Raw genomic sequence first — 23333 nt, 5'->3', positions numbered from 1 at the left:
AATTTACAATGAGGAATAAAAAGAAAGCCTGTCTCTCTGTCATGCACCAGTACTAGGGAAAAAAAACAACAAAACAAAGCAAACCACAGCTAACCAACTGAACACAACAGTACATAGAGATGGCTGCAGCAAAACAAAAAGTTCACTTTCAGGTTTCCACTGCAGTAGGTATGGCAACTTCCTCAAGCGGGTAAAGAAGAGGGGGTAGGAATCAACCCCAAAAATGTGTGCCAAAGGCCAGGAATATATCTAGTCACATTCAAAAGGAGGCAAGAAGGAGGACCCGGGGAACTACAGGCTGGTCAGTCTCACCTCCATCCCTGGAAAGATGATGGAACAGCTTGTTCTGGGCGTCATCTCAAGGCACGTGGAGAAAGAGAAGGCTATCAGAAGTACTCAGCATGGATTCACCAAGGGGAAATCATGCCTGACTAATCTGATAGCCTTCTATGATGGTGTGACTGGATGGATAGATGAGGGAAGAGCAGTAGATGTGGTCTACCTTGACTTCAGCAAGGCGTTCGACACAGTCTCCCACAGCATCCTCATAGGGAAGCTTAGGAAGAGTGGGTTAGATGAATGGACAGTAAGGTGGATAGAAAAATGGTTGCAAGACAGAGCTCAGAGGGTTGTGGTTAGGGGCACAGAGTCTAGTTGGAAGTCAGTGACGAGTGGTGTTCCCCAGGGGTCAGTACTGGGTCCAGTCCTGTTCAATATATTCATCAACAACTTGGATGAGGGGATAGAGTGCACCCTCAGCAAGTTTGCTGATGATACAAAGCTGGGAGGGGTGGCTGACACACCAGAAGGATGTGCTGCCATACAGAGAGACCTGGACAGGCTGGAGAGTTGGGCAGAGAGGAATCTTATGAAATTCAATAAGGGCAAGTGTAGGGTGCTGCACCTGGGGAGGAATAACCCCATGCAGCAGTACAGGTTGCGGGCTGACCTGCTAGAGAGCAGCTCTGCAGAAAGAGACCTGGGAGTCCTGGTGGACAACAGGATGACCATGAGCCAGCAATGTGCCCTTGTGGCCAAGAAGGCAAATGGCATCCCGGGGTGCATCAAGAAGAGTGTGGCCAGCAGGTCAAGGGAGGTCATCCTCCCCCTCTACTCTGCCTTTGTGAGGCCGCACCTGGAGTACTGTGTCCACTTCTGGGCTCCCCAGCTCAAGAAGGACAGGGAACTTCTGGAGACGGTCCAGCATAGGGCTACCAAGATGATTAGGGGACTGGAACACCTCTCTTATGAAGAAAGACTGAGGGAATTAGGTCTCTTTAGTCTGGAAAAAAGACGGTTGAGGGGGAACCTGATCCATGCTTATAAATACTTAAAGGGTGGGTGCCAGGAAGATGGGGCCAGGCTCTTTTTGATGGTGCCCAGTGACAGGACAAGAGGTAACGGGCACAAACTTGAGTATAGGAAGTTCCACCTAAACATGAGGAGGAACTTCTTTACCTTGAGGGTGGTAGAGCACTGGAACAGGCTGCCCAGGGAGGTGGTGGAGTCTCCATCTCTGGAGACATTCAAAACCCGCCTGGACAGGTTCCTGTGCAACCTGCTCTAAGGTGTCCCTGCTCTGGCAGGGGGGTTGGACTACATGATCTCCAGAGGTCCCTTCCAACCCTACGATTCTATGATTCTATGAAAAGGAACACGAGGTATGTTTGCCTTTTAGACAACTGTCCTCTATCACCCAACAGTGACAAGAAAGCAATAGTGACAAAAGGAAAGCAGAAAGGGAATACTAAGAGGGTAAAATTGGACATCTGGTAAGAAGGAGAAGGACAAGCAACAAAATCAGAACAAGGAATGGAACAACACAGACATAATTACACAACCATTGATGTGAAAATATATACAAGCAAGGAAGAGGAGCCATGTACTACTGGAACTGGTGAAAGACAAGAGACATGGAAAAAGAAGAGCTGGATTGGTCAGGGAAAGAAAGGACAAATGATCTGGCAGCAGGAAATAAAGTACAGGGCTTCTAATAACTGGATTGTTAGCTTCAAGTGCAAAGAAATCCTTCCCTTGCCCTTCCTTAAAAAAAAAAAAAAAAAAAAGAAAAAATATCAAAGTTACCACTTACTATTTTATCACACTTTGTGACAGCAACATGCAAAATACTGAAGAGCTTGAAGAAACTAAACATACCAGGACTCTTAAAATCCCCTGTATTCTGGGCTAAATGCCAACTACTAGGGATGGCACTGGATATTTCCCTATGAGCAGATTATTAAGCAATGACTTAACAAAGATGTGCAGTATCTGCGTTGTAGCTTCTAGATGGGCACGTGGACAAGGCCAATCCAGTACAGCACTTAAAACATTTCCTGAGAAGAAAAAAGCTGTGTGGGCCAGTCAGTCACTAAAATGAAACCAAACCACCATTCCAAGAGGTGGATCAACTGCTCACTCATGTGCTTAAGTCATAGGTGGACTCTGGAGCAGGGCATACATAATTCCAAAAGAGTATCTTGTACAAGTCACATTCACAGGCAGGATCAAGGCTTCACGATAAAGTGAGCAGATACAATGGCAAAACCAACATTAGGTCATGAGTACTGCAACCAGGAATACAGAACCTCCATCCATCAATCAACATTGTTCGGGGTCAAACTATCCAGGTGCAGATTGCGTGGGCCACTGATGGAGATGTCTCAGATCCATCACTGCTTATTTCCTTGCTCAAGCCCAGTACTGCAGCTCAAGCAGTGCCACCTGTACTGCTTCCATGGTAGCTTAGATTTTGAGAGCCTGATGATTTTTACTTGTGCAGAGCCCTAGATGTACAATTCTGTTGATCACAACGACAGTGCTGTGCTCCCAGAACAGAAGACCTGAGAAGAAGAGTTCAGAGGAAACCTAATGGTTCCACAGCGATTCAGCAGAGCTTCAGGGTTGCCCATTCATCTGCGTCTCTGTATTTATCCTCTAGCACTCCAGGTACGTTACAATCAAAGTCTCTCTGGTACCCAAAATATTGCAGCCCATCGTCACTCTGGGTAACAGGATAACTAAAGTTTGATCAGTCACAGATACAGAGGGAAAGGCTAGTAAAATCCAAATTTAGATCAAATCCACAGAAATGCACAATGCACGTACACACCGGTGGTTGTCCAAAGCTGCATAGTTATTTCTCATTTGTGAGACACTGCAGACACAACCCTTACTGATTTTACCATTCTCCAACTTTGGAAGACCATTTAGTTAACCTTGCTGTGCTGGTGCACTCCCAGCCAGCAAAACACTCGCCCATGGGGCAGCTTTGCTATCTCCCTGTGAGGCAACAGTACACCACTGCTCTTTTTCAGGTGATCACCCATCAGCAAGCAATTCACTGCCTCAGTAACTCGGAGCTCATTTTGTAGCTAGGCCAAAATCTTTTGTCTGGAGTGTTCGGCATGTCTCAGTCCTTGTGTTTGTTTCCTCACTGCTGTTCCAGTCCCATCAATAGAAACAAGGTACCAGCCCACTCCTCCCAGACAGTAGCCCCTGTGACTTTCTAATTTTCTTCAAGGAAAAAGGACCAAAGGAACAGACAGATAGGATGTACTTATTTCTAGAAAGTTTTACGCAGCATGATCACTGATACCCAATACACACTCCAAACTCTCAAGGATGTCAGCCTCAACTGTACTGTCTAATAAACAGCCAAGCATCAGCACAGTTTAGCCTTTGGGAATTGTCCTAACATAACCATTACAGAGTCCCCGAGCCACAAAAATGAAGTCAGCAAGATTCACAAAGGAAGCTGTTGTCAGCAGTAAGGTTTTCCAGCAGAGTGAAGCCAAGCTTTAAGCTGCTCAAAGAAACACAGTCCTGCAATCTGGAGAACCTGACTGCTTGGTCCTGTCGCTGTGTCAAACTCATGACTTGTGCTGTAGTTGTAGCCTATGCCCTTCATGGGGAAGGCTTCAGAGCAAATCCATCTACAAGACACATAGCCTGCACGTAAGCCTTTCTTATAACTTCAGTTTGTATCCCTTTTCTAGCAGTTGCCTCTCCTTCAGATGTGACTTGTCAAAAATGAGGTCTTTGAGACAAGGATCCCATTAAAAGGTGGAATTTCCAGAGTACTGTACTTCTCTATAAATAATAAAAAGACAAAAGATTATATAAATGCAACCTTTTTACCTCCTGTGTTCTACTGAACACAAAGTCAAGTTCATCCACCCAAAAAGGACAAGAGATCACAGCGGACAAAATAGGAGAGAAGAAACTTACTTCACAGTGACACAGATGCAGAAAAACAGTCAACAGGAGGGACTGCATGTCAGATCTGAAAAATTAGAGGTACGGGATTTCATCCATCAAATTGTAGGGAGGTGACAGGCCACCATGGCTGCTGGGCCAGTCAGTAGAGGAGCGATACTCAACATGCTCGTTTTTCGTAGGCAGCCTTCCTGTATACAATTCCTGTATAAAGAATCAAATGGCTAACTAGAGTAGGAGCCCTCATCAGGGACACACAGTTTTTCCAGAAGCCACCAAAAAAACCCCAAAAAGTAATTAAAAATTAAGTCATAAACCAGCATATTTTCTAATCTTACGAGACAAGCAAACTAAAAAGTGTCACTAGGGTTCTTAAGTGCACAGAAATTTGCCTCCTGTTTCTGCTGAATTTCCCGGAAACTAACCCTAGTGTGTTCTGTTGGAAATAGGGCAAATCTAAAGGACATGAATTTCTCACCTGTTTAGTGGCCTTTCTAACAATACCACCTTTCTGACAAGATCATCATGCTATGGTTAATCTTCATAGAAAAAATACACTGAATATCCACTTCTACCTCTCCTACGCTCACACTTCTGAAATCTCTAAACTAATGACTCTCTCTGTAGCACAAAGGCACCATTGTTCTCAGATCTTTACCCAAGGAAGTAAGATTTAAAAGTCATGGAGAGGGAACAGTGAAGTCAACCAATTTTGAGAACAATCAGTGAAGCTGCCTGTAACCACTAGAACACAAATCTTCAGTGACACTACACCGCTCAAATCCCAACAAGAGACAGAACTGACAGGTCTGCAAAAGTCAGGTCTCACAGCCACGTTAAACTTTGCACAATTGGAAGTAAAAGATGGAGCCACTCACACCCAGTACCTCATTGTCTTTGACAACCCACACTCCTTGGTCCTTTTCAAAATTGCTGAAGAATCTTTTGCTATAATGATAATACTTTGTACCCTAATCCTCACGGGTCTGATGGTTTTTAGCGTATTTAAAAGATCACAACACCTCCTTACAGGGAAAGTAATAATATACGACAAGTACAGCTAAGAAACTTGAGTATAGAGCTGTGGTGTGAGTGGGTATGTTACTTTAAAATATACAGACAAATACTCAGGGAATTCACTACTTTGGAAAAGAAAAAATGAAGGGTAAAGCTTGAGAGACAGTCTTATGGTGTTAATGAAAGAAACTACTGAAATAAGATCTGGTAGTGAAGAAAAGTGAGAGAACAAAACATCTTGCATTGAGCTGACTCCAAACAGAGACATGCTGAAGTTGAAACTGTAACAATGAGCATATTTAAAATGGCAAAATGAGAAGATGTGACGAAATACTGAGACATAAACTTACAAAACACCTCAAAAACGTAATCTGGAATTTTACCATGGATAATAAAACTAAGAGCATCTTTTTTAACCTTGATCATTTGCTTTAGTACTGTGACAAACCAACCAACCTGTGTATGTTCTTTCAAAAAGAGGCAGAAAGCTCAATAGGAAGAGGCTCGCTTACATCATACATAGCTAACCTAAGAAAATAAGTCACTAAACCAACCTAATACAAAGCATACAGAGATAAACATCTCCCTTTGGCCATGGCAACAACCTGCCTCTATCCTTTCACTTTCCTTCTGAATGAGACTGTAAAAACACAGGTTTGCTATTTTCAATTTGTAAATGACAGTTTCATCCAAGAAAGCATACATTTGCCCTTTAGAATTGTCACCCTAGAAACAATATCCAAGTATCTGTTAGATTATATGGGAATAAAAAATAAAATCTGAGACAAGTCTTTTGCCCAGTTAAACTGAGGAGTGGTATGGGCTGAAAAGACATCAAAAACAATAGAAACTGAGACTAGTTTTATTTTTACTGGTACTGCATAGGTTCACTCAAGCCTTTTGCCCAGTGAAAGCCTATAAATTAAAAAAAAAAAAAAGCTTTAACAATGGAGGGCAACGTTTCTCAAAATCTGAAATCTCTTCCCAATAAAGTCAAAAGGATGAAATGTTTTTGGGAAAAAAAAACAAACACACATGGTGATTCCAACTCCTTTGCTACTTTTAAACATAGTTTCTGTTAATTTAAGTTTTGCTCAAATGTTTTCTGTTTTGTTCAAATTGTTTTTTAAACACAGCTTTTGCTGTGTTTACTTGAGTCTCGATAGTGAGGGTGGTGATTGGTTGTTTTTTAATTTGTCATAGTATTTACTATCCCTTCCTACTGGTTAACAAAAACTTTTTATAAACCATAACGTCGAATAAGCCTCAAAGCGTAACCGAAAACATCAACCACATGTTCACCCAAGCAGAAATTTGAAGGAAAGATTGTGGTACATTGATTTTCCCCCAAAAAACCTTATTAAGTATATAATACAATTAGCGCCTCTGCAGCAGAGCCTGATCTGGCAGTTTTAATCAGACCGCCTCCCAGTACAGTCAGAGCTGCTGGGTGACACTTGAGATCTGAAGAGTGAGGGTAAAAATAACCTCTGTTCAACAAGACATGATGAACACCAGACAGCTGAGTCACCTTTAAAACCAATTTTGATTTTCTGTATTAAAAGGAATTATCAAAGCAAGGAGGATAAAGGATTAAAAAATTCTGTCTGAAATGTATCTTTCATTGAATATTTTGTAATGTAAACCCCAAGCTTTCTTTTGAGTGCTGCCATTGACTTTAACATCAGTATATAGTGCTCAGTCACCTCTGGGAAACCTCAGCTTCACGTAGAGAAGCAACTTTTAATAAAATTTCAGCTCCATTTAAGAAGTGTCACTTCTAAGCACCTGTTTCGTACATAGCATCGACTGCTACTATCTATGAAGGCTTCCAAGTATTACCAGTGAAGTTAAAAATGGGTTAGGCCCCAAATCCACCACACGCAATCTGTGGAGCTTGTGGATGTTTTACAAGACAGCTCTAACACCCTAACAAGTTTCCCGTACATTGAACAGTCATTTAACAGCAACCTGAACAAGTCGGTGGGGAAATACTACAAGCGCATTGAAGTCCAGCGATGGAATGGAAGCCCCACGAGAGAAAAGTGTTTCAGGAGGATTTTCACACTGATTTTCAGGTGGAGCCTCTACTTTGGAAGCTTCCTCTGACGATTTTAAGAAAGAGAACAAGCACCGAGCCTGCAGGAAGGCAAAACGATTGGCACCTGCTGGCCAAAACACACAAACGGAAAGGCCGGCGGCTGCCCCTCGTTACTACCTCAGTGTGACAGTAAAAACAAGGGCTCCCTGGCGGGGGAGCGGGCGGACCTCGGACCGCCACAGCCCATTTTCCAGCAGGAAGGAAAGTTTCCCCCGAACCGCAAAATCCCCGGGTCTAAGCAACCACTTCACATCGCCTGAAGGAAAAAAAACAAACGAACGAGCGAGCGAGCGAACGAAGTAACACCGCTGCAGCAGTTCGCCCTGAGGATCCCCCCGCCGCGGCAGAGGGCGCAGCGCGGGCGTGGAGGGCAACGAGGGAAACCTGGCTGCGGGGGCAGGTGGAGGCGGGCGGGGTGGCAAAGGAAGGGCTGAGGGAAGATTTTGAAGGCTGAGGGGGAGGCAGCGGCCCGGGGGAGAGGGCTGCCCTCGGGGCGGGGGGCGCAGCGGGGAAGGGGCTGCAGGAGGGGCGGGTTTGCCGCAGGGCGCCGGCTGAGGGCAGGTCGGCGGCCGGCGGCGGGGAAGGGGGGAGCGGAGGCAGCCGGGGGGGCGGCTTCGCTGCACTCACAGGTGAGTCGTAGGAGAAGGCACACTCCGTCTTGTAGACCCGGTCCCCTGACTTGGGCACCCGGATCGTGGGCATGTAGGGGACGAGCAGCTCGCCCAGATCCCCGGCGGCCACCTGCGCATCGCCGCCGCTGAAGAGCGCGGCCCGCTGCATGCTTCCTCCCTCCGGCCGGCCGGCCGACGGCGAGCGGGCAACGCGAGGGCAATGGAGGCGGAGGGCAGCCGGGCCCGGGGCAGGGGCAGGGCGCGGCGGTGGCGGGAGCCTGGGCCCAGGGGAGGGGAGGGGAGAGGGAGGGAAGATGCTATTTTTAATCCAATGGCAGCGGGAGCGGCACCAGCTGCGGCGGCGGCACTCGGGGGTCCCGACCAGGGCGGGAGGAAAGGCGGGACGGAGGGGCAGGGCGGCGGGGACGGGCGGCGCCCGGCGGCGAGAGGTGCCTGAGGGAGCGGCCGCGGGCTCGGGGCGGAGGGGCCCCCCTCCTGAGGCGATTCCCGCGCTGCGCGCGAGCCGCAGGCGACCGTTAGGTGGCAGCCGGCGTGAGGGGACTGGGCCGCTGCCCCGCCGGGGGGTCTGTCGCCGTCCCGACCCGCCTGTGGGCCGGTGCGGCCGGAGCGGCTTGTGGGCGGCCCCTGGGGACACCGAGCGGGAATGCCCGGCTTGAGGCGCCCCGGGGAGCCTACGGCGGGCCAGTGGCCAACCCCAGATTTCCTCTCTGGAGAGAGAGTGCCTTAGCTTAAAATCACCTTTTTTTTTGGGGGGGGGGCGTTTTCTGTGTTTCTCTTTGCTTTTCACTGCTAACGAGTACTGTTAGGGAAAGGAGAGATAGAGTGAAGTAACTTTGTGGGAAAAAAATACCGAAATATTTTTTTTTCCAAGTGCTATCTAATAACTATTGCATGTACCTGACAGCAGCAGGACTAAAATGACTGGTCCATTTAAAAGGAAGATGTATAAAGTAGGTGAATAGCCTTCCACCTGTAGTCCACGTTCCATCCAAGGATTCATTGATCACCTCTAAGCAGGTGATGGGACCTTTGCTAGAACCACCTTTTACCTCAAAAATTGAAGTTTCAAAAGGTGGTTCTAGTAAAATCCCAATTAACAACAGAACTGAAAAATGAGTTTGTATCCAACCATGAATAAACAGGCTGTGAGAGTGAGCAGACCAGTGCAGTCCATTCTCAGCAGTTTTTCTAGCAAAAAATCCAAGTTTTGGGAACAACATGAAATATGGAGGGCAGAATGTGATGTTAATGGAACGGCCTCAGACTTACTCAAGAACAGTTGGATGCTGGATAAAACCCACAAATTAATACAGGGTCACCAGACAGATTTATTTTACCTGAGGAGACTTTGTGCTTTTTTAATAGCTTCTCTTATGATTAACTCGGCTTTTATAAACAACGAGAGCCATAAGACAAGCCCTCTAACCTGAAAGATTGCAACAAAAAGGACAAGTCAAAGCACTGATACAAAATCAATCAGAGTCTTTCTAATGTTTGGCAGCGCTAGGAAATGGCAAATGAGGCAGTCTTTGCTTAAAATAGTCTGTGCAATGTTGCTTAATTTAAAGAAAAACCTATGTGTTTTAACAGTTTTGAAACAACAAGATGATCAGGGGTTGCTAAAGGAACTGATCCTATTTTCTTTAAAAAGTGGGAATTTTTACTATAGACAGGTAGTTTAGGATCACAAACCCTAAGAGGCACTTTCATAGAGTCATAGACTGGTTTAGATTGGAAGGGACCTTGAAGATCATCTAGTTCCAACCGCCTGCCATGGGCAGGGACACCTCCCACTAGACCAGGTTGCTCAAAGCCCCATCACTCTCTTGAGGCATTTAAAACCAGAGTACCATGGCCGGTAGAACCTGAGGAAACACATCCCTCTAGTGGCAAAAGTCTGCCAGACAAAGCGAGTATCCTCTACGTTCCCTATGTACTTGACAAAAGCAGTGTAGAAAAATAACTGTATAGTTCTGAAAATGCATGGCAGGCAAGTGTACGGATGTCGTCAGCTGCAACTTGCCTTATTTCTTAATTTTTCCTTGGTTAATAACAGTTGCATGGCACATTTCCACTCGAGTTTTTATATAAACTCTTTTGGCTTGCTTTTTAATTCTAGTTCACCCCGGCAAAAAAGCCTTTGAGTTGTCCTGAATGTTATTGGATAGGTTTACCATTTTCATCTCCAAAATCGCTTATGTGGTCTCTCTATGCTAAATGCATTGGGAGTATAAAATTTGCAGTTTTAATCTACAGATTTTGCTGTCAAGACTTACATTTTTATGTACCAAAAGTTCTGCAGTCACAAAGCAGCAGATGGTATCTGTTCACCCAGCAGTGATAAAGCCCACTAACTAGCGTCAGTTGATACCATTCTCCCTGTCCTGATCCCTGCTCTTCAGCCCTCTAGCACTCCTTTTATAACAACCTTCAATAAGCAGTTTCTTATTTTTCCCTTGTTCATCTTACTAAGCCTGTTACAGGAAGTAGAAAGATAACAACCATAACAATAACTTGAATAGATTGCTAAAAGTGTTAGATATACAGCAGTTACTAGGAAAAGACTTAGTTTAATATTTATCCACTTAGCTTCTTCCTTCTCGTGAGAAGCTTTACATAACAGAGCATAGACTTTATCCTAGGAATTGTGGGGGTATTTTCAAGAGTACATAAAAGACTTAGGCTTATGAAGTCCCCTAAAAATCACTAAGACGTGAATTTATATGCACCACACACTTCTTAATGGTTAAGAACCTTTCCTTTGCTTTCTACTCCTACATCTGACAGCGTAGGCGAGCACTTCTGTCTTAATTCTGCCTTCTGAAAACACAGGAGATAGCTGAGGTAATAAAGCCAAAACCTCATTAAAATTAAAGGCTATCCTTCTCACAACTACTTGGCATGTGATTCTCCACATCACTAGATACATATTTAAAGCATGAAAGTTACATGACAACGGTAGGTACCCCTCACTAAGAGTTTTCTGAAATATTATATTACTGAGCACTGACTTTGTTTTCTTCAATGAAGGTCCTTTCTGCCTCAAAGGCAATATGTGGCTCTGTTTTACATCTATTACCATATACCATGGGAAATAGATATCATAGCAAAAGTACCTGTTATGCTTTTAAAACTAATTTAAAAACAAACCATTAAAAACAACCAAACAAAAAAATAACCTGAGCAATGTAGCAAGATGTTCTAGAAAGACCACCTTTTGGATGATTTACACAGAGAAGTGTCCAGTTCTGAAAGATGCACAGAATTCTGTCAGTCATCTTTGGGGGTTGGCTTTTTGGTTGTTTTGTTGTTTTTTTTTTGTTTTTTTTTTTAAGAGTCTTTAAGAAATCTTTTCCAGGGACAGACTGTATAGGAGGTGAGACTGGAGAAAATGAAAGAGCAGACAAGCATATATTATGAATACACAAGAGGAAAAAAGTTTAAAACCAGTGACAAAACTAATAAAGAAAAAGCAGCTGACACTATTAGGGATGAAGGGAATTGACAGATATCTAAAGAAAGAAACTTTTATAATGCAGAGAAAATGGTAGCAGATGTTGAACAATATGCAAATTGGGAAAAAACAGTGAAAGATAAGTTTGACTACAAGGAATAAGAAAGTATTTGTCTAAAGTTGTAGATATAATCCTAATATTCCAAAGATCTGAAGGTATTTTTATTTCTTAGTTCATCTTCCACAAATTATCTGACACAAGGCATTGTGAAAAGAAAAAAAGGTTAGCTTCCTGTACTTTTCATTTAAAACTTTCAATACTAGAAATCACATGATGAAGACTAATATTACCAAATTGTTTCACATATATTAGGTCACAAAGCCCATTCTCCATTGATATTCTGGAGAAGTAATTGTTGGCAACCAACATAAGGCCTTTTCTCTGATTAACAACTTTCAACAGCTATTCGAGCTTAACTGCACACAGTTTCTTTCAGATTATTGGAATCAACAGAAACATTGTTTATTTTTATTCATTTCAGTCAGTAAACAGCAGGATATGTATTACATAGCTCAGTCACTATCTGTTGGTATGCATTTAAGACCATTGATACCGTCTTAAAATTGTTTAATTGTCAGGTGTAGATTTCATAGAATTGTCAATAAGATTTTTATCAGGTGTTTCATAATGATACCAAGGTCCATCTCCCCTGTGTCTCATCAGTCTGCGTGCTTCCAACTCCATCAGCCTAAAAAAAAAAAGAGCAACAGACACACCCAAAATGAATTTTATTAGTTTTGATCATACATACGTCAGTGTTTAACATCAGGGCACTACTGACAACAGCAATGAGTTTAGCATCCATGGTTGATAAATAATACCGAAACATAAGCAATACCAAAATATGAAGGGTTCAACTAAACCATGAGCTATTACATCCTTCTATTTCAATTTTTTTCAGCAAGTCATCTCACAAAAGAGTAATAAAAATGCTTGCAGGAGTTCTGTCACAGGTTCTTGCTTAGTAAGAGGCTAGACAGTTTCGATACAGCTTTCAACTAAAAATAAATAGGAGCAAGAAAATCAGAAGTAAATGTGATGGTAGAAGGAGCTATGCTGTCTTGGTCCCAATAGCAACAGCTGGTGCAACTCAGACTTTCTTCTACCACCACAGTTTCCTCTGGGTAAGCAGAGGATAAACACAGTACAACAATGTCGTTGCTGCCCAAAAAATTTTCAACAGCAACAAGGAACATGACCAGTCCTGTAATCTGTCATTTAGCTACTCAATTTAGCTACTACAAAAAATCAAAAATACAACAAAAAACACTGGCACCAGTCAGTGCAGCAAGAACTCAGGGTCAAGCGATACATGAATAAGCATGTTATGGCAGCATCCAACTTGGTATGTTAAGCAAAATAAGAGAGTCAACTGCAGTAGGTATCAGTATTTTAAAACCCGCAACTATAGAACATACCTCAGTTCAGTTTTCTTCGCTTCAACATCGAGCAAAGCCATCTCTTTCTCATAGTTCTTTTCAGGGGGGTCAAGGACATAACGAGCTATCCAGCGACTTATAGGGTGCTGGAAAATATAAAAGCAGAGATTATTCATGCAATATCCAAGTAGACGTGTCATCGTAACTAAATCATATTGCATGTTTCGAGTCCTGAAAATGTCATCAACACTATGACTGCTACCATTCAAACAATAATAGTAAAGTTAAAATCATGCTCAACTATTTGTAAGATCAGAACCTTTAAAAGCTGTATTTCTTTTAGCATTTCTAATGCCAAGACAACCTGCAGATGACTATTGTGTAGCAAAACTGGAAGTTAATGGAAGACGTGATTTATTTTCTTTCTGTTGAAGTAAAGTTCCTTAAACTGCTACTCTAATCACAGAAATGGACTCCAAACCTCGCACCATAATCAGTAACATTTTAAAGTTCTGCTTCCACATAGAGGTCATTTCACTAGGAACAAAAGTCTAAATAAGTTGAAACAGTCATAATAGTATTGCTGAGTTCAATTACTGCCTATCAAAACTAAAAAAGTGCTTGCAGCAAGAAGCCAGGGAACAATTTTAAGAAAAACTAATGAAATGAAAAAAGTCTAACCTTGAGTTTCTGACTATAAAAATCTTCAATTCTAGATATAAAACCATGTGTGATGTAGGAATTTGAAAACATGCTAGCAAACAATCCAAAAGAAAGTAATATCCCTTTAAACTCCAGTATCTTAAGATGTTGTAGTTCCAAGGCAATAAACAAAGACAAAACAAAGGCTGCACGCTAAGAATAAAGAGAACAAAGACTGTTCTTAGTACTTAGGAATATTAGAATTCTTGGTGCATAGCTTCAGCAGTTTACTTATATAAAGTAGCAGATCATTTGCATGTACTTGTGTCAATAAACAGATTTCCTACAGTACCACATACGTTCCATAAAGCTGAAAAAAGGCAAGTTTACTAAAATCATAATTGCACAATTCGAGTTCTGCTACACTGACACCCAATGGCAGGGACGTGGCCATCCTCACTATCATTATCCACACATTTTACATACGAAAGTATCATCAAGAGGAATGCTGTCCCTAACAGGCCACCCTTTTACATGTTACACTCACTTTGTAGTATTCCCAGTACTCTGGAACATAACCTTCGGGAATCTCTGCAAGTTCAGCTTCACCTGACAAGGAAAAGAAGGGAGGAACATTTAATTCAAATTTTTTGTTTTGGTTTTGGTTTGTTGTGGTTTCTTTTAAGTACCTTATATTCTGCCTTTCACATTAGGGAAAGATCATTATTTCACACGGAGAGTACTTAATCCCTCAATCTGAGCACCATTCAGAAAAATTGGACTTGTAATTTTTCCAGACACTTCACACTGCATGTATCTAGTTCATAGGCTTTAAGCCACACAAGGGTGAAATTAGCACCTATACAGAAGAAATAATTAAGGTCACGTCCACAGAAATGCCCTTTAGAGTTTATAAACTGAAAGCATGGATTTTTTCCTAATTTCTCTATTAAATTAATTCTGTATTATTACAGTAGTAGATTTAAAACACGTACTGCCAAGAAGAATTTTGCCTTTTTTTCTAGATAAAAAGCAACAGTTGCAGTGTATGCAGCCTTCTTAATGAAGTATGTAAAAAAAGGTAATACAGACTCCTCATTTGAATACAGAAGAATTGTTCACTAAACCTCACGGATGTTTCAAAGACTGTCAAAAGATGCGAATTTTTCCATTTTTAAAAATGTGGAAAGCTTTTTTAAAAAAAAACAATTGACTACAGAAAAATAAAAATACTGGGAACATCTATGTACTTATACAATACTACCACAACTTAAAAGTTGTGGTAACAGCAGCCTAATTCATGGCCTTCCAAAAGGCCAGCCTTAAAAGATCTCTCTTTTCTATCCAGCATGCTTAGTTTCCAGTTAATAATTTTGACTGTGTACTTAGACAGAGCACTCACCAATGAAGATGTTGACGTATGTTATGAATAGTGCCACTGGTATGCCCGTCAGAAATACATAGAATCTCTGTGCAGGGGATAAAACCAAAAAGAAACAGTATGGGAAACTCAGAGGCCTGACACAATTTAGTCGAAGTTAGTATGAATCATAGAATAGTTTAGGTTGGAAGGGACCTTGAAGATCATCGAGTTTCAACCCCCCTGCCATAGGCAGGGAGTGAAAACGATGAATAGCCAATTATTCTTCGATTTGCATTCACAGGATAGGCATGTTCTATGTAAAGACATATTGCTACTTAAAATGAGTTAATTAACAAACTAGAGTACAAAACCAGAGATGCTGTGTCAGTCCATGAGCCTATTCAGTTCAGCTTTCTATCTCCCGGAGAGGTCAGTCTCTGGAGAAGCAGACAGTAATGCTTTCCCTGAATGTGGTCTCAGCACCTTGTGATGACTGGCTTCAGCGTTTAACTGTCATGAGGCACTAACACCAATGCAATATAATCCAACATAATACAGCCACTGCTGGCTTTGGAACTGCAGAAGACAGATAAAGGAAGGCTGATCACACCAAGGGAGTTGTATTGGATTGGCTGTTACCCATCATAATAGGCTTTATCCGAAACCTAGCTTTTTAGGGGTCGAACTCAGGTCAGGCTTCCTAAGTCTAATCTCTGTGGTTTAGATAATTGAAGGCAAAAACCCTGCAGAAAAGGAACCTAATAAATTTTAATAAGGAGGATGGAGTGGAAAGCATTTGTAGGTTACGCATATGTGAACACAAACGCATAATTTAAGAACGCTACTACAGTGTTAATTTAAGCACCCATCACAATCTTTGCCATTTAGCCAATTTTGTATCCTTTTACTTCATCTGGCCCTTATTTTACAACATAGGACAAAAAATTTCTTAGGAGGGCGCTGGAAATTGTTTATGTGAATAGTGCCAACCACATTTTAGATGCTGTCACATAAACAATAGAGAAAATTGTATTTTAGGCACTCTTACATCATTTGAAAGGGATGTGTTATACTGAATGTAATAAATTTCTTCTTAACTCACCAACAAGTTCAGAAATCGAGTATCATAAAAACTTGTTGCCTTGATAATAAACATTCTCTTCCCATGACTGCTGCTGTGGCGTACAGGAGCTGAAAATTGAACCAAAGTATTATCTTTTTTTCTCCCTTTGGCGATTGTGCCAGGACAAGGTCAACAACACGTGGGGAAATAAAAAAAAGCAGCATACAGCAGCGGCTGAGTATTTACGAGCTGGTCTTCCAGGGGATAGCAATGTTCCTAAAAGCTGAACTGATTTCCTATTTTGCTAGAATAAAACATATTTTTCTTTTAACTTTACACATAGATCTATTTCTACCTGTAAGTCCCAACAACTAAATCACTAAATGCCATTACACAGGGCCAAGTAAATTCACAGATGAGTAAATTAGGAAGTTTGCCCTCCCGACAATTTCCATACACATTCGACCCCAGAACTGTTACTTTCTCAGAGGAACGGAGATACGCGTTGCACCCCCTCGAGGCATTTCCCCGCACATCAAACGGGTGTCCTACACCTGCTCACCAAGGAGGAGCCGCCGCCGCCGCCGCTTGTCGTTACCGCCGCCCGGCCCCGCCCCAGCCCCACAGCCAAGGCACCGGGGAAAGGCGCCAGCCCCAGAGCCGCCACGGCGACCCCCGCGCCCGCTGTGCCGGCCCGGACGCGGCCCCGCCTCGCACCGGCCCTCAGGCGGCAGGAGAACCTCTCCTTCAGGCGGCGGCCCCGCGGCCTCCCGCGCTCCTCTCCTCAGGAGGGCCCCTCTCCTCCGCTCTCCAAGGTCACCTCGCCCCTGGCACACCCGCCCCCCATCATTCCCGCCGCCGAGGCCCTACCGACGGTGCCGGGCAGGCGGGCGGCCCCGGCGAGACGGGGGAGACGAACACCGCCCGCCGCGCCGCCCGCCGCCCGCCGAGCTCCCCAGGCAGCCGCTGCCCGTAGCAGCAGGCTCATAGCCGCCATATCTGGAACTGGCAGGGAGGCGGAGCCGGCGGCGCTGTTCTCCGAAGCGGGGTGAAGCTAGGCAGTCGCCATCTCGGAAAGGGGCAGATCCTTCGCTCGCCTTCCGGTGCTGGGCATTGTGGGAGGGGCGGCGGGGGTAATGGCGGCCGCCGTGGCGATGGCCGCACTATGCCGGCGACTGGCGGGCGCGCTGCAGCTGGCGGGAGCGCGGCCGGGCTCGGCGGCTGCCGGCCTCCCCGGGTAGGCACCGGGGCGGGGAAGGCCGGAGCTCGGGAACCGGCCGGGGTGGGGATGCGGCGCGGTTCGCGAGGGGAAGGCGAGCCGCCCTTAGCGGCCTTGCCCCCCTGGCCTGGCGGGCTGTCCGCGCCTCTGAAGCCGCGGCGGAGGGTGGCAGGTGTGTTGTGAGGCATCGCATTAACGCGGTGTGAAGCGCTTTCCTGGGCGCCTCACTGTTCTGCAGCCATTATGCTTCTGCTTCAGCCTGGAGGGGGTTCGTGCTTACACCGTGTGTTTACAGCTTTTGCCAGTTAGTTAAAGTCAACGTAGGCGGATGTATTCTTGTACAGTGTAGCTCAAACTTATTCTTTTTGCCCCTAGAGTGTGGTTTTCATTTGTCTGTAGAACCTTTATGTGCCTTTATGAATGAAAGAAACATTTTTATTTAGCCGAATATTTTTTTTCCTATCGTGTAATTTCCCCTTACATTTTTATGCAGATTGACGCTGAACCTGTTCCACAAGAACCTAGCAAAAGTTGAGCCCCTCCATCAGTTGAAGTTTCTGCACACTACATTGTCTCGGAAAGGTCTGGAAGAGTTTTTTGATGATCCAAAAAACTGGGGAGAAAAAACAGTAAAGTCTGGTGAGTTATATTTAGCATTTTTGATAGTGATCTTTGAGCCACTTTGAGCTGAAATCTGACCTATTCTTTTTGCATTATAGAAAGTATTTATAGCTACATAAAACTTATTTTATATGTATATAATTATATTTTATATATATATGTACATGCATGTACTTGTGCGTTTTATGCCTGTTTATTTTTTGTGTATTCTGTGTTTATGAAAGCCAATAGCTATTATGCAGCTAAATATTTTGCTGTAAATCCTTTGCCTCTTTAAGTAAAAGCGTATCATAGAAGAGATATTCTTTGAAATATACAGTACCATAGAAGAAAAACATTTCAATGTAAAGATTCATCTTATAGCTTTTCCTGTTCCCAGCCTTTTACAAACACAAATAAACAGTATATGTCGTTGTCTTTTTAACGTATTTGTATATTTAAAACAAAGATGAATGTCCACAAGGATAATTTTCCAAGAGATAGTATTTTTTAGAAAAAGCAATCCTTGTTCTGTTGAGTCAGCTAAGTCTGCTAAGAGAAGCACTTCTTTTTTTTTTTTTTTTTTTTTTTCAGAACAAGAGACCTTTGTTCTATTAAATTGATTTTTTTTTTTTTTTTTTTGTTACAGGGGATGCATGGAATATAAAGCAGCTAAGGGGCAAGAGTAGTGAAGACTTACACAAACTTTGGTAAGTAAGTTTTAGTGAAGTAGCTTCTCTTCTTTCAAAGCAGCTCCACATGCTTTATTAAGATGTAGCTAGTGAACTTAACAGCCAGGAAACTTAGTCTGCCATGCAGCTCTGCATGCTTAAGCCTGCTTTGGCCTTGGAGCAGCCCAAATTCTGATACTGCTCAGAATACAAAAGCTGTACTGCAGGTGGTTGTGTGATAGTTGCGTCCAGTACAAAAAGGGTTCAGGTTTGGTACGAAGAGGCTGAGCTTAAGCCCTTTCAGGGGGTGTTCAAACTGCAGGACAGACTTGGTTGTAAGTGACCTCTGGTAAGGCTGACCGCTAAATTAGATCACGTTGCTCAAGTCTGCATCCATTCTGATTTGGAAAGTCTCTGAGGCTGGAGATTGCATCGCTACTCTAGGCAACCTGTGCCAGGGCTAAACTAGTATTTAATAATCACTATGAATAGTTTTTTTACTTGCTGTATCTTGTCCTTTTGGTGTGCACCTGTAAAGGGTCTGTCTCTGTCAGGTAGTGGAAGACTACTTAGCATTAACATGTTCCGTCCTTAGTGGCCCTTATTCCAGTTTAAGTAAATCTGTCTCCCTCAGTCTCTCCTTGTATGTCCTGTACATCAGCCCTCCCCTCCCCTCCTCTGCTGGGCTTTCTGCAGTTGGTCAGGCCAGCAGGTACAGGATATGGGATTATAGACTGGACAGCAGGGTATGAGATTATAAATTATCCAGCAGGGTAATGAGTGAATAATTGCCAACACATCCAGAAATTATTTTTGAAGTACTATGCTTTCTGATCTAGGTATGTCCTACTGAAGGAAAAAAATATGCTTTTAACTTTAGAGCAAGAATCCAAACGACAACTCAAGCCTATGCCAAGTCCAGAACGATTAGAAAAGGTAACTTTTTCATACTAGCTAAAAAACTTAAGTAAAATTGCTGGCTGAAAGGTGAAGTGTTTGTAAACTTATTAAACACCACTTTTAAAAGTACTCTCCCAAGTTTAGTATGAGTACAAGCACTGTGCTCAAGCAACATAGTTGGAAAGGCCTCTCCACCTCCTATATAATATTAAGAATATTTTGCCATTTTAGTGCCCTGAAACCGCACCAGAACGTTTCTAGAAACTTCCTGGTAAACCTTCACAAACTTTTTTTTTTTTCTCTCTCTCTCTTAACTGTTGCCAACCTCTTGCCTGACACTGTCTTCTCCAAACTTGGGTTCTTTGGGTCTTTGCTGTCCTCACTTTTGTCATCCCCTACTTTTTTTGCCTTATTGTGATTCTGCCACTAATTTTACGTTCTTTCCTCAGTATCTTTACCATTGAAAACTTCGTTTACTTGTAAGTCAACTGCCATCTCTATGCTTATGTCTCACAGATGGAAATCTACACCTTCACTGGCCAGTTAAGTAATCTGGCTGTTTGACATGAGAGATTCTGATACCCCCCTATTTATCCAAATTAATTTGGGATAAGTCTCATCTTTACACTGTTTGTCTGAGTTTCTTTGTATCATTAATCATTTAACTGTTATTTCCCATCATGTGCATCTGCAACTGCATTACGATCTCTGTATTTTGTGTCAGACATTGATTTATTTGGTCTCCTGCTCTTGTCATTTCATCTCTGTACTGAACTGTATATTCTGCTTAGTCCCACCTACACATCCATATTCAGCAATTATGAATCACAGTCAAACTTGTTTTGGGAGGGAACTGAAGTAGGTGGTCCCAACACTTCAAAAGTCAAATCTTACTAATAGCCTGTTTGGTTTTGGCTGAAACACAAGAAAAGTAGAAGTCAAGCACTAGTTAAATGCTGTGATTGCACCGAGACAAAATACAGCAATCTGCTTATTAAAACTAGCTCTAGCAGCTTCCCAGGGTGTTTAATATGTTGCCATGCTTAGTGTGTGTTACCGTAATATTATGAGACAGATCTGACTAAAAACCTTCACCTCAAGTGTCATACTTTGGTCAAGGCAGCTTCCTAATCAGCCAACAGGCATTACTGAGGCTGTGACCAGACTCCAAAGTGAAAACTAGAATAGCAAACAACCATTGCAAACAATCTGACAGAAATACATATAGCATACCTTTGCTTCTCCTATGTCTTTCCCGCCCCTGCCTCTGAGCTTTCTGTGATTCTAGCATCAGCATTAGATCTGGCTCTGTGTATTAGCCAGGTAGTCTTTAATGGTTATTCAGACTTTCAGTTCTTTCTGTTCAACTTGTAATTTAGATTTTTAAAGCACCCATTCTTTACTGTTCTAGTACACAGGGCTAATTCAGCTGTTTCACTCAGTCCACACTGTGAGCTTACTCATGATGGAACTTCTGGTGTATTTTACCTTTGCTTTGCCTTTAAATTTTGTCTTAGATCTTCATTTGAGATCTTTTAAATTGTCAGCATTGGGTTTTTTTGGCCCATACTGAAACTTATTTCCTGTTTCCAGGTAGAAAAATCTATGAAAAATATAGACTTGGTTGTCAACGAAAGAGAAGTTGCTTTGAGGCTTTTACAAACTGGCCATGAAAAACCAGTACCTGGCGAGTGGAGACATGACTTCTTAGGACGCACCTACTGGTATGAAAAAGAGAATTTTTGTTTCATATGTGTGAATTTTTCTTGTGGTGTCTCTTTTTACCAGAAAATCCTTATCTAATCAAGAAAGGATGCATAATACAAGTTTTCTTGTCAGCATTCAGGTTCTTCTCGAGTTTTTCTCTTTTTTTTAATGTGGTTATAATTGTTACTAAATAATTCAGTGGCAAACTTGACCAGTAATTATAACAAAATTAGTTCCATGTAACTAATATGATTTCTGTACTAGAAGGATCTCTGTTACTATTGCTATTCCATAACAGATGAATGAACTAGGGAGTAGTGTTCAAGTTGAACCATCTTAACTTCCCTAGTTACAATACAAAATCCACATACTGGGGGACAGCCACCCACAGTATTGCATGAGATCACATAAATGTCTGTTGTAATTCCCTACTGGTCTTCCCAGGTATTTAACTTAGAAGCATCTGCCTGTAGAATTATTTATTGTCCAGATACTTTCAATAATCAGTAATTTCAGGTGATGACACTGAAGTCCAGTCCCTAGTTAAAGCATGGCAAAAGGGGCAGATGACACAAAATGGTCTTTAAGCACATGCAGAAACTCTGCCGTACACATAGTAGTCGGTCTGACACAATCTGGATGCACTAGAGTCCGTAGGTAAGCCTGTACAAGCCATCTGTGCAGCCCATATGCAAGAGAAACCCCAAACAGAAATAATATATTTAGAGGGAAACACTTACATTCAGGCAGATTTGCACTTGACATGACACTCCAACACTGGCATTTAAAAGAAAATTGTGGTAGAAACAAAACTCTTCACGCAGTTTATTCACATCAGCTTTTGAAAGTTTTCTTACGAAGAAGTAACATTAAAATATAAATGTAAAGAATCATTATTTATACTGGGCCCTTTTTTCAAACATCTACAGTTTTTAACATAAGAACGCTTTCTACAGAAAGACACTGAGCATGTATGAGGTGTGGTGACAAACCAAGCCAGCAATAGAGCTGAAAGTAAATACCCCCACAGAAATTCTGCGATCTACCGGTGTAGACCACTCTATTGCCCTACTGTAACCAAGTGTAACTGGTACAGTCCAAGAATGAAGACAAAAACTATACATTCTATAATCACTTTTTTCTATCTTTAACAGGTACACTTACAAGGAATGGCCAATACCATGGTACTTGAACAAAAAATACAAAAAGAGGAAATTCTATTACTTACCTCATGTGAATCGCTTTATCAGGTAAAAATACTTTCTTGACATTGAAAGTTATTTCCTGATCTGTTCCTCAGTCCTCCTTACTCCACTTCGCAAGGTAAAAATAGTAGCGATCTTGTTGCTTTTACAGCTAGGTGACTGAAAACAAGGCTTTTTAAAGTTACAGCTTGCGCTGTTCCTTTTTGCAGTTCCTGTCTTAGTTAAGAGACTTAGTTATCTGTGAAGTTGCACTGTAAAAGTAACTTTATGTGCAGACTACTTAAGATACTCCCAGAGGCTGAATTACTGTGGAATTCAAAAGCGGAAGAAAAAAATAATTTGCTTTTCAGGCATTTTTGCTTATCAAAAGCAAATTAATACTGAAGTTGTTAATCACTGGGAGACTCTATTTGACTAGTGGGTGAGCTCATTAAGGTTGTTACAAGCTATCTAGAAATTAAATGCACTGACTTTTTTATTTCAGACTCAGACTTGAAAAATCTTTACGTAGAAGGGCAAGAAGGCAAAACCTAGAGAGGACAAGGCAGAAGGTCTTGAAAAGGAAATTCCCTCACCTTGCTGTAAAATCTCAGAGCCAGTAACACATTGGAAGAGCGCTGCAAGCAATTGGTCAAGTATCTTTGTGACTGAAAGATGAAACAAGTTCTGAAACCAGCGAGTAACTCGACTGAGCATTCCTGAGAGTCTCCATTTTTTTTTTTTTTAGCCCATGTTTGACCTAAATTAAACTTGTGATCTGGAATTACAAAGCAGCTTTGGTGCATAACTCAAATTAATCCTAACAGTGGTTTCTAGAAACATTTGAAAAATGATGTATTAACCAGCTATTACAAGAGTGAGACATCCGTCATTTAAAGTGAAAAGCAGCGACTACCAGATGAAAGTGTAGGGATAATATTTACATGGTTTAGTTTAACAAATATGCATTAAGACCAGACAGAAACATGAGAGCCTCTGAAGCTCACGTACTAGCCTTTGTGTTCCCTGATCAGCTGAGTTACTGGTATGTCACCTAAGTTATATATGCTTTCTGAAAAAAAAAAAAAAAAAAAACAAACACAACCCCAAAAACCACAAACC

General features: G+C 42.3%; 3 protein-coding genes across 3 annotated transcripts in view; 1 reads left to right on the top strand and 2 right to left on the bottom strand.

The window, feature by feature from the left end:
- USP13 (ubiquitin specific peptidase 13) overlaps positions 1-8178 on the bottom strand; it is a 56100-nt gene extending 47922 nt beyond the window's left edge. Inside the window, exon 1 of the mRNA XM_082486849.1 lies at positions 7964-8178. Coding sequence (XP_082342975.1) covers positions 7964-8116 — 153 coding nt within the window. The 5' untranslated portion in view covers positions 8117-8178. The remainder of the gene's footprint in view (positions 1-7963) is intronic.
- Positions 8179-11481: 3303 nt separating this feature from the next.
- On the bottom strand, positions 11482-17023 carry NDUFB5 (NADH:ubiquinone oxidoreductase subunit B5). The gene is made up of 6 exons (XM_082487478.1): positions 16801-17023; positions 15970-16058; positions 14907-14973; positions 14052-14113; positions 12902-13008; positions 11482-12171 (listed from the first exon to the last, which is right to left on the bottom strand). Exons 1-6 carry the CDS (start codon positions 16925-16927, stop codon positions 12051-12053), a joined length of 573 nt encoding a protein of 190 aa, XP_082343604.1. The 5' UTR covers positions 16928-17023; the 3' UTR covers positions 11482-12050.
- Positions 17024-17062: 39 nt separating this feature from the next.
- MRPL47 (mitochondrial ribosomal protein L47) lies at positions 17063-23005 on the top strand. The gene is made up of 7 exons (XM_082487120.1): positions 17063-17167; positions 17643-17788; positions 18399-18459; positions 19260-19356; positions 20914-21044; positions 22182-22277; positions 22717-23005. Exons 1-7 carry the CDS (start codon positions 17067-17069, stop codon positions 22832-22834), a joined length of 750 nt encoding a protein of 249 aa, XP_082343246.1. The 5' UTR covers positions 17063-17066; the 3' UTR covers positions 22835-23005.
- The last annotated feature ends 328 nt before the right edge of the window (positions 23006-23333 follow it).

This window comes from Vanellus vanellus, assembly GCF_965231255.1.
Source record: "Vanellus vanellus genome assembly, chromosome: 8".
Classification (NCBI taxonomy): domain Eukaryota; kingdom Metazoa; phylum Chordata; class Aves; order Charadriiformes; family Charadriidae; genus Vanellus; species Vanellus vanellus.
The sequence above is the reverse complement of the archived record's forward strand: the minus strand, read 5'-3'. Positions and strand labels throughout refer to the sequence as shown.